The sequence below is a fragment of the Gambusia affinis genome, linkage group LG18 (genome assembly GCF_019740435.1).
Source record: "Gambusia affinis linkage group LG18, SWU_Gaff_1.0, whole genome shotgun sequence".
Classification (NCBI taxonomy): Eukaryota; Metazoa; Chordata; class Actinopteri; order Cyprinodontiformes; family Poeciliidae; genus Gambusia; species Gambusia affinis.
This window is the reverse complement of record NC_057885.1, coordinates 22,710,610-22,727,661: the sequence shown is the minus strand read 5'-3', so window position 1 is coordinate 22,727,661 and position 17,052 is coordinate 22,710,610. Positions and strand designations below refer to the sequence as shown.

The 17,052-nt window shown below is 35.9% G+C and overlaps 2 protein-coding genes across 5 annotated transcripts in view; both read right to left on the bottom strand.

Moving 5' to 3' along the window:
* The window catches only part of LOC122820957 (gastrula zinc finger protein XlCGF57.1-like), a 24,226-nt gene extending 15,067 nt beyond the window's left edge, over window positions 1-9,159 (bottom strand). The window contains exon 1 of the mRNA XM_044098710.1: window positions 9,128-9,159. The gene's annotated coding sequence lies outside the window, so the exon portion shown is untranslated. The remainder of the gene's footprint in view (window positions 1-9,127) is intronic.
* Window positions 1-17,052, bottom strand: part of LOC122820934 (gastrula zinc finger protein XlCGF57.1-like) — a 24,128-nt gene extending 7,076 nt beyond the window's left edge. For 2 of the 4 annotated variants that reach the window (XM_044098665.1, XM_044098663.1), the window contains exon 1: window positions 8,944-9,243. In XM_044098665.1, the coding sequence (XP_043954600.1) occupies window positions 8,944-9,007 (64 nt within the window). In that variant the 5' untranslated portion in view covers window positions 9,008-9,243. Of the gene's footprint in view, window positions 1-1,694; window positions 4,516-8,943; window positions 9,250-16,741 lie in introns of those variants that run through there. The other 2 variants (XM_044098662.1, XM_044098664.1) reach the window with 2 other exon arrangements.

Sequence of the window (17,052 nt, the reverse complement as noted above, 5' to 3'; positions counted from 1 at the left end):
GTAATTTTGTAGGTTGTGATTCAGTTTTAAAGTTAAACACTGAATGAATACATATATTTTAGAGAAATACAAAGATTTCTTGTTTTGACTTGAAAAGATTGAGAATAATTGACTAAATGTGAAAAAAGGTTAAAGTTAACAAGAAAGAAGTAAAAACATGAAAGGTCACTGAAGAGATAACTTTTATTAAAGCTACTAAAGTATTTTGTTCATATCATACTACATATTTACAATATCTGAGGAAGGAGAAGTTATTAATGACACATTTAAAAACATACAAAGAAAATCTGTTAGAAATACAAAATAACAGAGGAAAACACTGTGCTGCCTCCCAAAGGAACAAAAAGTGTTTAACTGATTTTCCTACCAGCTAAGAAACAAAAGTCATTCTGCAGCTGTATAAAATATCAATGTATTGTTATGAACTTGGTTTCCTGTTGCAGAATCTAAATGTCTTTAACATCTATTCCACAACATGCGCCACACCAATCTGGTTCTGTCCAGTTTCTCAGTTTTTCCAGACTTGATATGTCCAGAACCTTTCAGGCGGTCAGAACTTGCTGTTGACTGGAAGAAACAGTTGGAGGGTTCAGAAAAACTGGTGATGAGTTTCTGTTGAATGATTCACCTCCAGCAGCAACAACCACACATCATGTCTCCACCTGCAGGCCTGACAGAGAAGCACCTTCATGCTGCCACCTACTGACAAGAGCCTGATACTACAACTACATTGTTTCAGCTGTTGTTGAAATCAATGACTCAGACATTTTTACAAATGTAAGAAATAAGAATTAAATTTGAGTTCATTCATTTTGAACGAGGAGAAGCGGCATTTAGCATCTATACACCAAAAATCTTGAACAAACTTCCAGAAAACTGTAAAACAGCTGAAACACTGACTTCCTTTAAATCTCAACTAAAAACCCACTTGTTTAGAGTTGTATTTGAAACGTAATCAATTGCAAATTTATTGACGTAATCAGACTTGATGTTATGTTTTGATTGTTGATTCTATGTTGCATTGTGTTTAAAGACAAAATTAGAAATTTACCATTCTGCAACAAATTATGAGGATCTAGTTTACTTATACAGAAAGACCAACATTACATATAAACTGCAACAAAACAGTCAAGTTTTGTTTTAAGGAAAACATTGTGGTCCACACTACATAAGACTTTCCTGCAAAGACATTTTCATTACAAATATTGAAAATAACACATGACAATTACATGACAAGGTTTGTCATATTTTTACAATAACTTTTTATGTTCATAGGAGCCTGAAGATACATCAAGATCAGAAAGAGGAAAACTAATTAGACTGAAGTCAACAAAACTGAAAAGGACCAGAAATCCAAAGATCTCAATAGAAGGCATTGGGCGAATTGATTAACTTATGGATTTTTGAAATGTTTCTTAATTTCCTTACAATGTAAAGTAGATTTCTGGTTTGTTTTGTGTCACATTACAGTATTGTAGATCGTCTGCAATGTTATCTCCGGATACAGTAACTGAGAGGTTCATGAAACGTCCATAAAGATGTAGTTTCTGACAATGTAGAATTAATTACTAATGAAAACATTACATGTGAGATTAGAATATTAAATCAGACTAAATAATAAAAAAACACTTTTAATTTTGCAAAATTATACAGAATGTGACCTTTTAAAAACTGTCTTGAATTCTGATTTTGAAGAAATGAAAAATTCAATTTGTGTAAAAATTCATGTTTTATTGTTATTGCAAGGATCTTTAGATGCTTTACTTAAAGCTGACATTTAAAAATATGGCAACAGTTAATGACGATGACAATCACTGAATAATCCATCAATATTCATTCAAATCAACATTTACTAAAAAACATATTCTGCTCAAAATACTAGTGAAGATTTAAACATAACTTTTTAATAATATACTTTGCTTCTCATATCAAAGTATAACAATGACAAAAATTTAGGAAAATAAAATCCTCTCTCTGGTTAGCTCTAAATCAAAATCTGACCAGATCAAAATTATTTTTTAGAATTTTTTCAAACATTATAGAGTTTAATTTATGGAAAAACAAGAACATTTCACTGCTTCCATTTCTACAGTATTTTACATACAGTCATACACAGAAACGTCAAAAATGTAAAAGATAAACTCAATTATTCCACATGGTACAGAACTCCATGAAAACTGAAATGCACAGAAATGAATCCTTTCTGAATGTGTTCCTCTCTTTAACTTCAGTATCTAATGGGATACTGATGGGATTTTAAGTACAAATACGACTGCAAATTAAAACAACAAACTGGATTAAGGAAAACAATCTGGTAGGTAAAAGTAGACCTCAGGTTGATCTTGGTCAGACAGTGAAAGACACAGTCACAGTGAATCACTAGCAGCCTGCAAGAATCTGTTGACTTTAACATTTTCTACTTGCTGTTTACATCATCAAACCAGATTTTCCATAAGATCAGATGCCAAATTGGATAGGATCTGTTTTGGACCTATGGCTTCTCATCAGAGTGAGTCTTCATGTGACGAGATAAATTACTTCTGTAACTGAAACCTTTTCCACAACTACCACACGAGAAAGGTTTCTCAACTGTGTGAATTGTCATATGACCATTTAAAGATGACTTATTGGTGAAACTTTTTCCACAGGTCCCACAATAGAAAGGCTTCTTACCTGTGTGAATTGTCATATGACGATTTAAAGTTGATTTCTGGGCAAAACTTTTTCCACAGGTCCCACAAGAGAAAGGCTTCTCACCCGTGTGAATTCTCATGTGACGAGTTAAAGTCAGTTTTTCACTGTAACTTTTTCCACACGACCCACAAGAGAAAGGCTTCTCACCCGTGTGAATTCTCATGTGACGAGTTAAAGTCAGTTTTTCACTGTAACTTTTTCCACACGACCCACAAGAGAAAGGCTTCTCACCCGTGTGAATTCTCATGTGAAGAGTTAAAGTCCGTTTTTCACTGTAACTTTTTCCACACGACCCACAAGAGAAAGGCTTCTCACCTGTGTGAATTCTCAAGTGATTAGATAAAGTCCGTTTTTCACTGAAACTTTTTCCACACGACCCACAAGAGAAAGGCTTCTCACCCGTGTGAATTCTCATGTGAAGAGTTAAAGTCCGTTTTTCACTGTAACTTTTTCCACACGACCCACAAGAGAAAGGCTTCTCACCTGTGTGAATTCTCAAGTGATGAGTTAAAGTCCCTTTTTCACTATAACTTTTTCCACAGGTTCCACATGAGAAAGGTTTCTCACCTGTGTGAATTCTCATATGAACATTTAAATGATCTTTGTGAGAGAAGCTTTTTCCACACGTCCCACAAAAGAAAGGCTTCGCACCTGTGTGAATCCTCATATGTCCATTTAAACTGCATTTGTGGGTGAAACTCTGTCCACACGTCCCACAAGAGAAAGGCTTCTCACCCTTGTGAATTCTCATATGAATATTTAAATGATCTTTTCGAGAGAAGCTTTTTCCACACGTCCCACAAGAGAAAGGCTTCTCACCTGTGTGAATCCTCATATGTCCATTTAAACTGCATTTGTGGGTGAAACTCTGTCCACACGAACCACAAGAGAAAGGCTTTTTACCTGTGTGAATTCTCATATGTCCATTTAAATTACCTTTTTGGGAGAAACCTTTTCCACACAACCCACAAGAGAAAGGCTTCTTACCTGTGTGAATTCTCATATGAACATTTAAATTAACTTTGTAGAAGAAACTTTTTCCACACGTCCCACAAGAGAAAGGCTTTTTACCTGTGTGAATTCTCATATGTCCATTTAAATTATTTTTTTGAGAAAAACTTTTTCCACACCTCCCACAAGAGAAAGGTTTCTCACCTGTGTGAATTCTCATGTGATAAATTAAATGACCTTTTTGAGAGAAACTTTTTCCACATGACCCACAAGAGAAAGGTTTCTCACCTGTGTGAATTCTCATGTGATAAATTAAATGACCTTTTTGAGAGAAACTTTTTCCACATGACCCACAAGAGAAAGGCTTCTCACCTGTGTGAATTCTCATATGTTGATTTAAAATACCTTTTTGGGAGAAACGTTTTCCACAGGAGCCACAAGAGAAAAGCTTCTCGACTCTGTGAATTTTCATGTGATAAACTAAAACAGTCTTTTGTCTGTAACTTTTCCCACAGGTAGAACAACTGAATTGTTTTTCTCCAGTGTGAGTTATCATGTGTTTCATCAAGTTACCGTTTTGAGAAAATGTTTTATCACAAATTTTACAAGAATATAATTTTTTCCCTGCGTGAGCTTTCTTGTGCATTTTTTGTTTTTCAATGTCGGTTCTTCCATTCTGCTCTTTGGTTTTCTCATATTTCTCCTTTTGTTTCTTTTCTTCCTTTCTCTTTTTTCCTGGGTTTTCAGAATTGCTTCCTTCCTGATCCTGGTTCTCAGTTTCTGGAGAGTCATGAGAGATGAGTTGGTTCCTCTGTGGTTCTGTTTCATTGAGAACCTCCTCCTCTTTAAACACACAACATTGTGGGAGATCTGGACAAAAAGACAAAACAAAAACTTTAAATGTCAATCAAACAAGGAATAATACACTTTAATGTTGTGATGCATAAAAACAGGATATTCTTGGGTCATTCTAAAATTATAATCTTACACGAATGAACATTAACTCAACCAATGAGGTTCTTCTGACCAGAATGGAACCAGATGCGAGTCAAAATATGATATTATTGACCTCCAGGTGAGCAAACAACATGGTGATAGCTTAACTTAGTGGCTTTCTGACAAATATTACAAAACGTTTTCTTCGTCCATGTAGCCACAAGATATATGTCACATTATAGAGTGACATAAAATACCTAACGCAAAACACTAAATGGTTTTTTAATCTCACCCATTGATATTGTCAGACATTGCTCCACTCACACACTCAACACAAACTTTCAAAAGAACGACTAAATCTCAGCCTTTACTTTCCTGCGATTCGCAGCAGAATTGGTAACAGTGGAGTGATTATTGTTGTAGCAAACCCCCGCCACCCTTAAATGAAGGATTTTGGCTTTACTGATGATCAGTAACGTTTACTGGGAGTAAACCTGTATGCACAATCACACACAAAAAAGACTGTGTAAGCTACAAAAACACGCTCTTACAACCATAACGTATCAACTGAAAATAACGTTCACTACTAAAAATATTACAACAAATAAGTTGGGGTTATTTACACTCCTGACAAAATTATTACTGATTGGTTTACACAAGAACAGAGATAATTTTAACAAAATAGCCCACGTAGAGATGACCTTAAAAACCTTCTAACAACAGAATAAAAACATGTCATGACTGTTCAGATTATTTACAGTCAGGGTTTCACTATAGCCATAACTTCATAAAGTCCTTAATGAAACACCACTGAGTGACTGAAGGCATTCGGCACACTGCTAACAGTCCTTAAACAGTCCACGCCATATTGTGTGAAGGGAGGAGACGCTCTACACACTGAGCAGGTAGGTCACTCATTCTCAGCCCTCTGAAGCTCTGCCAAGCCTGCGACCGATGACACACTGGCGGATAAATGAAGCAACAGTTCTGCTTATCCCAGGGATCCAGTGACCGATCCATCTGATTTTCCTTATGGTGAATCCTTTTCCTTGGTGCTTTACTCTGTCGGGGTTTTGAGATATGCTGAGTTTGCTTCGTTAATCTTCCTTTGGGGTCACATCTGGGTGCTGGAAGGAGTCCTTGAAAGATGGAAGTCATCCTCCCACCTTGAGGAGACCGTCCACATCCATGACATCATCTAGTTAATGCATTTTGTTGTGATGTGGTAGCCGGTTGCCTTTGGGTGTGGTAAGTACAATGTTCACCTTGCATTCCTTTGTGGTGTTTTCATTATTTACCCCAGAAGTAAATCATGAAACCAGAGTAGCAAAGGCTACAGAAGAGGAGCAAGTTGGAGAGGAAACCCAGGAGAAGAGCTCAGCAAGGCTGCAGAGGAACAGGAACCATTTGTGTTGAAATAAATTTGTGTTCAGTTGGAAGTGGCTGTTTTCTCTCATTTCATAATTTAATGTGGTAAACATTTATGAAACGTTTGATTCAAGCTCTTCAAGTTGCATATAAACAGGTGATGAAATGAATCACATATTAAATCTTTAAACAATTAATGTGTAATTAAACATTTCAGAGTAAAAAATTAAAATAAATGTATTTCAAAACGTTGCCTTGTATGAGACTATTTTACTCCGTCTTCGTTATCATTGTCTGAAAAATCATTTTCTACATCAGTCGTTTCTGTTCCGTCTTTCCAACCATCTTCCAAGCCTGGATAATAAAAATCTCCATTCCTCATGTCCCTCCTGAAGTTGGCTTCTGATTGCAGCTTATGATTCGGGAAATAACTAAAGAAAAACTATTACAGAACGAAAACTTCTTCAATCATGGCGCAGGCTGAGATCTCTTAACTGAACTATTTCTGTTCAAGTTTCTTTCGGCACCAAACAATAGCTGAGTACTACTATATGATGAATAGTAAACAGTTCAGGTCAAAGTTGATCATTGTAACCCAGGTGGCCACCATGACCCAATCACCTTCCCTTTAATGTGTCCCTTTAAACTGATTGTCGTGTGTGCTTCCGGGTTTCTCCTCTTTAATCCCAACATTGCTGCTGCTCATTGTTGGCTGTCTGGTCGGTTGTTTATAAAACAACCAGAGCGTTTAAACCGACTCATCGGTCATTTTGTCTTTGAAACCTGAAGATTTGCGGTGAATGTTGAACGTCATCTAACTGATGTTGTTTAGTATTTGCACTGAAAGCGCCGCTAATATTTCCCTCCCGTTAAACCACTCGCCAGGTTGTGATCTATTGCCAGAATCGAACAAGTTACCATTGCATCCACCTCCTCAGACAATCATTACTCGACGGTGAGTAAATAACGGAGGATTCATGTTTAACACTTAATACAAAGAAAATAAAATGTTTTTGCTTTTCAATCAAGAAAACATCATTACAGTCATTGGATATTCAGATCAATGGGGACCCCATAGACCAAGTATCACAAGAAAAATATCTAGGAATAATTCTGGATGCTCAATTAAATTTTAGGAGCCATGTTGATAAAATCAGCAAAACTGTTAGATCAAATCTAAACTGTTTTAAAATTGTTAGAAACTGTCTAACACTTCACTGTGCAGAGATGTTTTTTAACTCAATGATTCTTTCACATGTTTCCTATGGAGCTACTGTCTGGTCTCAGACTAGTCAAACTTCACTCAGACCATTAGCAAGTCTCTATAATCGGGCTTTGAAAGTTTTATATCAAAAGCCAACCAGATTCCACCATTGTCACATTTTGGCTAAATTTGGCATTTTTCTAATTTTATAAATTATAATCTTTTAAAATTGATTTTTAAGTGTTTAAATGGATATGCACCTAAATCATTATGTGACTGCATAAATACACTGCAGGACAATAGCAGATCTACTAGAGCAGCTTCAAATGGAAATTGTAAGGTTTCCTTTCGAAGAATCACTTTTGCTCAAAGTGTTCTGTCCGTGAGAGGATCTGCAGTTTGGAACTCACGTCCTGTTTATTTAAAGTCTGTAACCAGTTTTAGTATGTTTAAGAAGCAAAGAAAACTCTGGTTATGTCAAAAACAGAACTGTAGCCACTTTAGATGTTTTTCTGTCTGTTTGATTATTACTTTAAGAGGTATTTTTTTATTTTATTTTATTTTAAAGCCCTTCTAGGGACAAGTGCTGCGAATTAGCTTTTGCTATTGCACTGTGACATAAACATGGGACTGCTGTTTTCTTTCAGTTTGTCTATGTCGATGTATGTCTGTCCCTATCAAATAAACTAATAATAATAATTTTCGTTCTGCTCCGGTAGTTAGCGTTAGCAATCAATCGACAATCAGTGGCTCACATCAATTTGTTCAACTTATTACTTGCTTAATGGCAGCCGGATTAAAGACCACACCTTTAATATTTAAGGGTTTGCTTTTCAATTTTAGATTTGATTATTTTTTCATGATTTCTTATTGGTGTTTGCACTCCATGTTGGTGCAACAATGGAATTTGGTACCTAATATGATTTAGTTTGTAGCTACTTTGATCAATCACATTTTAAGTTGATTGATTTGATCCAATATTAGTTGTTTGTAATGATTGCTAATTATATTACTTAGTTAATTTTGAACTTGAATTATGAAAGGAATTTTTTAAAAGGATTTCTTTTTTTTATTTTTAGGAGGTTGTTAAAATATAGGAAGAATGTATTTAACAGTCTTCTTGTCCCCCCATTTAGTTTATATGAATATAATGTTATAAATGAACTAAATGTGTGTTATCTGGCCTTTTAGGTCAGGTTTTTTTCCTCCTTGGATTCACTTCTTTGACGAAGGAAGATGGCGAGCTACCCACCCACCACCTGATGGTAGGAAACGGAACTGCATTTTTCCTACAGGAAATGAACTAAAACTCTTAAGGAGTATTGCAAGGGGAAAATAATTATTTCCTCTTTGCTTTTCGACCTTTTATGGACTCTATTGGATTCTGACATATCACTGATTATTATAATAATTGTTTTTGTTGGTTTGTTTTTTTCTCCTTCTGTTTTTTTGGGAAATTTATTGTTTTAGCATTATTATTATTATTATCATCATCATTATTATTGCCACTGCAATAAATAGCAGTATTAACAAACTTTACTTTTGCATCAGTTGTATTAATTATTCACCCTGATCAAACTCCGTATCGTACCTACTTCTGATTATACAATTAGTTAATACTACACCTTGCAGTCAGAGCTGCGCAGTGGAAAAAAAAGCGCTACATCATTCTATTTAAGATTTACAATTTGAGCGGATTCTTTAATAGGTTTCCGAACACAAGGATTATGTATCTGTCTAAAAACTCTCTTTAACCTGATTAATCAGTAAAACGTGAAGGTTTTTCGTACCTATCCGGTGTAAGATGATCTTCGGTATCCGAGTAAAATCCATCAGTCTGCGCTGATCCTCCATCTCTTCCTCGATCTTCACGTTGATTTCTTTCAACTCTGTGAATGTTTCTTAAGCAGGAGTTACCTGCTCGTTGATAAACTCTCTCTGAGGCTGAACTGAAGAAATATTTACCGAAAACACGGAAATATTTACCGAAATCACCAAACCTGTTTTCAAACTACCTTCTGAGATGAGCTAATGCTACCTCGTGCGCTCCGTAGCTTTCCGTGTTTCACTTTGGCTGCACTGAAGAAACTGTAAACAATTTTAAGTTCCCCCTTGATTGTTCCGCTTTGAGCCTCCTCTCAACATACAGTTATATTAAATATTTTACAAAATTAATAAAAGGTTCTTATATTTCAGTGAGTGAATCACAGCATTAAAGTAATTACACAAACACATGGATGGTTCCAAGCCTTTTATTTCCTTTGATTCTGAGGATTTTGTATAATTTATGATTAGAATGTTACATAATGCTGATAGTGAAAATATAAATACTTGAAATGTGAGCTTGGAGTCAGTTATCAAAATGTATTTAATCTGACAAAAAAACCATATTGGAACTTATAATGAAATTTTTTCAGTATGATCTTTTTAGTTTGTAAAACAGTCTAATGTTATATCAGGTTGTAGTTTTGTAGGTTGTGATTCAGTTTTAAAGTTAAACACTGAATGAATACAAATATTTTAGAGAAATACAAAGATTTCTTGTTTTGACTTGAAAAGATTGAGAATAATTGACTAAATGTGAAAAAAGGTTAAAGTTAACAAGAAAGAAGTAAAAACATGAAAGGTCACTGAAGAGATAACTTTTATTAAAGCTACTAAAGTATTTTGTTCATATCATACTACATATTTACAATATCTGAGGAAGGAGAAGTTATTAATGACACATTTAAAAACATACAAAGAAAATCTGTTAGAAATACAAAGTAACAGAGGAAAACACTGTGCTGCCTCCCAAAGGAACAAAAAGTGTTTAACTGATTTTCCTACCAGCTAAGAAACAAAAGTCATTCTGCAGCTGTATAAAATATCAATATATTGTTATGAACTTGGTTTCCTGTTGCAGAACCTAAACGTCTTTAACATCTATTTCACAACATGTGTCACACTAATCTGGTTCTGGTCTGCCTACATGCTTCATTTTATACACCTGTGTCACGAAAGAAATTGGATCACCTGATTCTGATCATTTGGATGGGTGAGAAAATATTTTTGATAATGTAGAGCATGTACAAACACATTTTCACAGCAGAAATTTAACAATGACTTCTGTGGATCAAACATTTGGGAAAATAAAAATCTGTCTGCTGTTAGCTCTCAATCAAAATCTGACCAGATCTCAATAATATTTGAGATTTTTTTCCTTTCAATCAAACATCACAGAGTTCTGTTTCTGGGCTTTAGACATGTGACCCGGATGCTGCAAGAAATTCAGATGGTGGTCAGGAAGTGGATTTCTCCGGTTCAAAACGGAGCAAAATGGATCACAGAGAGTAGGCTAATGCCCTAAATGGGCCGGCACAGACGAGATCTCTCTACAGAAACCCCATGTTCAGAGACAGAGGGGAAATAGTCACAGCTCACTGTGACTGAAAGGCTGGGTAGGTTGTATTTAATTTATTTAAGTTATGAAATAAGAAAATGTCCAGCTATTTTACTAAATTAACCCTAAAAATATCTGCCATAACAATTTATATGCAGACTGATTATAGATCAGAAAAGCTCAGATGGTTAACGCTACGTCATTATTTTGATATTAGCACCTCTGAGATCTAGAGTCATAAGGCTGAGATATCAAGGTAAAGAGAACTCAGTAGCTGCTGGTAGGGGCCATTCAGGGGCCTCCAGACTTTATTACCAAACATAAATAGAAACAGTTTTTCTAACTTCAACATCAGACCTACGTTTTTATTCACAAGTGTATGTTGGAAAAAAAACATATTGCCCATAATTTGACAGTTAGAGGGCGCAGTTCCGCCCCGCTCCTCCTCACCATGGACCCGGAGTCTGAACAACATGGAGGCAGAGGAACTGGGAATCCTCATTATTAGACCAAGGGCAGCCAGACTCATTAGTTTGCTAAACTATTATATTTAGCTAAATATTATTGTTGAGAGGCACAAGAAGGCCTCCTGACACAAAGACTAAAAAAGTTAAAAACAAAAATAAACCCAAAAAGGCACTAGGGACTCAAGCCCTCTCCAGCCCCCCTCTGCACATGCCTGCATATGAAAGCTTGTCTTTCTAAGTAACTGTCCAATAAAATATCTGAAAATACAATTTAAACGAGGCGATCATTACATGTTACAAAGTGGCGCTGCAAACTCCGGCACCTCTGGTTTTAGCTGTAGATTGTTGATCCACTTTTCTCTTTTCTCAGTGAGTTTTTTGTAAATTAACTCCCTTGTGACCAAACTACCTTCTAGACACAAAGATCAAGTTTTTCTTTCTCTCCATTAGAACGGTTGGAACAACCATACATGACAGACTTTAGGCATTTTGATGCTGGATCAACAGAACTAAATGTGCTGCATTTACTGTCTGGCCCCCGACCTGCATTGCATGGCATCGGTGCAACGTCATCTGAAACCAGAAATTTATGGGGGAAAAAGAACAATACACTGCTTATGAAATGTAAAATAGTTTATATCAAGTCATACATGGAATCATCAAAAATGTAAAAGCTAAACTCAATTATTCTACATGACACAGAACTCCAAGAAAACTGAAATCCACAGAAATTAAACCGACCTGAATGTGTTCCCCTCTTTAACTTCAGTATCTAATGGGATACTGATGGGGATCTCAAGTACAAATGGCACTGAGAAGAAAAACAAAAAACCGATTAAAGAAAAAACACTGGTAGGCAAAAATAGGCCTGAAGTCTATCTAGGTCAGACAGTGAAAGACACAAAAACAGAAAATCACTAACAGCCTACAAGGCTATGTTGACTTTGATAAGTTCTACTTGCTGTGTTCATCATCTGACCAGATATTCCATAAGATCAGATCCCAAATTGGATCAGATCTGTTTTGGACCCAAGGCTTCTCATCCAAGTGAGTCTTCAAGTGACGAGATTAATTACTTCTGTTACTGTAACTTTTTCCACAGGTCCCACATGAGAAAGGCTTCTCACCATTTATTAATAAAACATTAAACCTAAAAAAAACTACTGCAACAAACTGAATGTTCTGTTCTGTGAGCAAATTTCTTGAATATTTAATTTTTTTTTGGTGTTAAATCCTAAAACACGTGGTGGCATTGTTGTCAGTTGCTATGGCAACGAGTCTGCATGTAGCAGAGCAAGAAAGTGGTTCAGCTTTTTCCCTTTGCTGTGGATCATAGCATGAAATTAATACCTACATTTCCAAGTTACACCTAGTTAAAGCAGCTATGGATGACATGTAAAAGAATCTTCTTGCCCTCCAGCGTTGCATGCATGTAAAAAATGTCTGTATGTCAACAACATGCATGGTGTCTGTATTTATACATTGTAAATCAGTGCCACACCAGCTATGAACCTCACCGCACATCACTGCTTCGCACACATATGAATATTTATGTGTTTAAGTAATTGTGGTTTCATCCTGAAACTTTTTCCACAGGTCCCACATGAGAAAGGCTTCTCACCTGTATGAATTCTCATGTGAACATTTAAATGACCTTTCTGGAAGAAACTTTTTTGACACATTCCACAGGAGAAAGGTTTCTCACCTGTGTGAATTCTCATATGTACATTTAATTGGCCTTTAAGGTAGAAACATTTTCCACACATTCCACAGGAGAAAGGCTTCTCGCCTGTGTGAATTCTCATGTGAAAATTTAAAAGACTTCTTTTTGAGAAAAGTTTTCCACAAGTTCCACAGGAGAAAGGCTTCTCACCTGTGTGAATTCTCATGTGCTTAGTTAAAGTCGATTTTTCACTGTAACTCCTTCCACAGATTCCACAGGAGAAAGGCTTCTCACCTGTATGAATTCTCATATGTACATTTAATTGGCCTTTATGGTAGAAAATTTTTCCACAAGTCCCACAAGAGAAAGGATTCTGGCCTGTGTGAATTCTCATGTGGTGAGTTAAAATCCCTTTTACTCTGTAACTCTTTCCACAAGTTCCACAGGAGAAAGGTGTCTCGCCTGTGTGAATTCTCATGTGACAAATTAAACCATCCTTTTTTTGGTAACTTTTCCCACAGGTTGAACAAGTGAAAGGTTTTACTCCTGTGTGAGTTATCAAGTGTCTCATCAAGTGACTGTTATAAGAAAAGGTTTTATCACAAATTTTACAAGAAAATAATTTTTGCTCTGCACGAGTTTTCTTATGTTTTTTTTGTTTTTCAGTGTCAGTTCTTCCTTTCTGCTCTTTGGTTTTCTCATATTTCTCCTTTAGTTTCTGTTCTTCGTTTCTCTTTTTTCCTGGGTCTTCAGAATTGTTTCCTTCCTGATCCTGGTTCTCATCCTCAGCAGAGCCATGAGAGATGAGTTGGTTCCTCTGTGGTTCTGTTTCATTGTGGATTCTTTGCACATTAAGAGGATTCACCAAAATGTCATCAGTCTCCTGCTTCAGCACAAGCTGCTCTTCATCCTGACTGATGCAGCGTTGCTTCTCTTCCTCTTTGAACTCTTGATCTTCTGGTTCTTCTATATCTGAAGTGGACTTCCTCTCCTGGTTGCTGAATTCATTCAGATCCTCCTCCTGTTTACACACCCAGCACAGTGGGAGATCTGGACAAAAACACAAAACAAAAGCTTTTAAATGTGGGTAAAATAATAAGTCCTTCATTTTAATCACTTAAAATTTCTTCAAGTGATCCAAAGACTAAAATTACAAATTCATAAGTATAAAAATTAACTTAACCACTTTAGTCTTTCTGACTGAAGGGATCAAGAAATCAGTCAAAACATACTATGGATCTCCAGGCGAGAAAGCAAGATGGTGATAATTAAACCTTGTGGCTCCACAACAAAAATAGTTTAAACAGCAGCTTGATTTAGTCCTGTTATAGTACCTTAAAGTCATATACATAATTCTATGCTTAGGCCTGTCACAATAACAAGTTTTGCTGAGCGATTGTCTCAAAAACTATTGTGATAGACAATAATATTGTTTGAAGATCTTTTTACACTGATTTAATGGAAATGACATAATAATGCATGTGATTTCCTGCTAATGATAGATACACTTTATTTTCAAAAGAACACTAAAAACTTGGACTGATAAAATAAACGAAACCAAAAATAAAAATGAAATGGATTCTCAGTCTCCATTAGCAAAAATGTACTTGAATAAAAACACCAAAGTGCAAATAAATACTGCATTCAACCAAAAGAGTGCAGATTATAAAATCTTTTTACCATATTGCCCTTCAGTAATTATTAGATTTAAATAGAGAAGATGGGAACATCGACTATCTGATGCTATATGTTAGTTCACATCTACATTTTCCCCTTACGACAATCTTAGAATATCAGCTCAAATTGCACTTTGCATTCCAATCAATTCTGCATATCGCCACCAAGCAGTACATTGAGAAAGACTCTGTATTGTGTTCAGTCAGGCTCAGTTCAGCTCCATTGATAAGTATTCAAAGTTTTGGCAGAAACCAAACCATCTTGACAGAAGTTAAAGCCAATTCCTGTTTGGTGAAATAGGAGTAATTAAGACTAATTAAAGTCAGGTTTCCAAAAGGAGAGAGAGAAAAAAGCAAGTGTCAATTTTAAACAGTTTTTCTCCAAGAGAACAACTAGGTAAACTGCAGGGTTTCCTCCAGAAAACTTGCTAAGCCCGGTGGTCGGGGCGCCGAGGCGGTCCACCGTGTTTTTGTATTAAAAGATGTTCAGTAGACAGGAAAAGTAAAAATATTACCGGTTAATTATATGTTACGGGAAGCTTTGGACCGGCCCTGCATGAGGAGTTAAATCCGCTGCACTAAACAGAAATGTGCAACAAACAGGAGATTTAATTTAATGCTGCTAATGAGCTATTACAAGAACAAGAGGGTCAATAAACAATATAAGAAATATTTAGATATTTCTTCACATCTCGCCAGGCCAGCAAAGTATTATAAACAATGAAGTTACTTCTGAGATGAACCATTTGGTCTATGCATCTTATAATGAAAAGAGAATTAAGTTTGCTGGGGAAACAAGATCGGGATTCCAGATCTAACCATAAAGAGTTCTTTCTATTCATAAACCAATTTGATATGATTTTAAGTTGTGCTGACCAATAATAAACCTGCAGGGATGGTAACAATAAACCTCCAAGATGTTTTGGCTTAGTCAATATAGAAAACTTGACTCTTGGGTGTTTATCTTCTGAATTAAAGGCGAGTAATTAGTTTCAAAAAGATTATTCATACCCAGATACTTGAAGCCTCTCATAGTCATTTGAAAAGGAGGTTGCATGAACCTTTCTGGAGGGATGCTGAAAGGGATGGCAACAGATTTTCCTAAGTTGATTTTATATCCTGACAAAGCACTGAATGTAGCCATAGATTCCAGATTCATCTGCAAATAATGAAATTACATGGGTTCTACCGCCTATATTGATTCCAGATACATCCGGATTAGTCCTGATAATCTCGGCCAGAGGTTCAATAAACAATATAAACAATAAGGGTGAAAGGGGGCAGCCCTGTTTATAACCCCTATGAATCCTAAAGGGCTCAGACATCAAGCCATTTGTGTTAACTGAGGCTGTTGGGTCTGAATAAAATCTTTTAACCAGATTGATGAAATTTGGGCCCAGACAGAATTTATGTAACACCTGAAAAAGAAACTGCCTTTCAACTCGATCAAAAGCCTTTTTGGGCATCGAGGGAAACAATTTTGAGTATTAAAGTACTTAACAATATTAAGAACGGGTCGTATATTGTCTGTATCATATCTCATTTTTATAAACCCTGCCTGATCTGGGTTTATTATTTTAGGGAGGATGTTTTCCAATCTCTGGGCCAATACTTTTGCCACAATTTTATAATCAACGTTAAGCAAACTAAGAGCTCTGTAGGAGGAACAATCCAGGAGACTTTTACCTTCTGTCAAAAGAAGACTGATGGAGGCGCGTTTCCACGAGGGGGGATGCCATTTCTCAAAATGTCATTAACAGGGGGAATTAATATTGGTTGAATCTCTGGCAAAAATAATAACGTTATTCATCACCGTTTTGGCTGGACTGGTTGATGTTATTTACCCAGAATGCATTGCAGCGTGACGTTCCTGTGACAATATTTTATTAAAATCTGTATAAATTAAATAACCTACAGTACTATTACTGCATTGTTTTTACATCTAAAATAAACATTTCCCAAATAAAATCTATTGCTACAACTAATCATGGATCCCTTAAAGAGAATCTAGTTTTGTCTTTTGTCGCTATCTTTCATTCTGTTGAGTTTTGTATCGAGGTTACAAATAGCTGTTGCTGTTATTCAGTTATTGTTTGGTGCAAAAGAAAAAAAATGAAAAATTGAACAGAAAATGTTCAGCCAAGACATCTGAGCCTCTGTTATGACTGAATAAGCTTTCATTCTGTTATAATCGCCCTTTAGCCGTTTCCTGAATCTGTAATTACAAACTTTAGATATTATATGATGAATAGTAAACAGTTCAGGTCAAAGTTGATCATAGAATTTAATATTTACAATTTGAGCGGATTTTTAAAATATGTTTCTGAAAACAACGATTATTTATTTGTCTAAAACTCTCTTTAACCTGATTAATCAGTAAAACGTGAAGGTTTTTCGTACCTATCCGGTGTAAGATGATCTTCGGTATCCGAGTAAAATCCATCAGTCTGCGCTGATCCTCCATCTCTTCCTCGATCTTAACGTTGATTTCTTTCAACTCTGTGAATGTTTCTTCAGCAGGAGTTACCTGCTCGTTGATAAACTCTCTCTGAGGCTGAACTGAAGACATTTTTACCGAAAACACGGAAATATTTACCGAAAACACCAAACCTGTTTTCAAACTACCTTCTGAGAGGAGCTAATGCTACCTCGTGAGTTCCGTAGCTTTCCGCGTGTTTCACTTTGGCTGCACTGAAGAAACTGTAAACAAT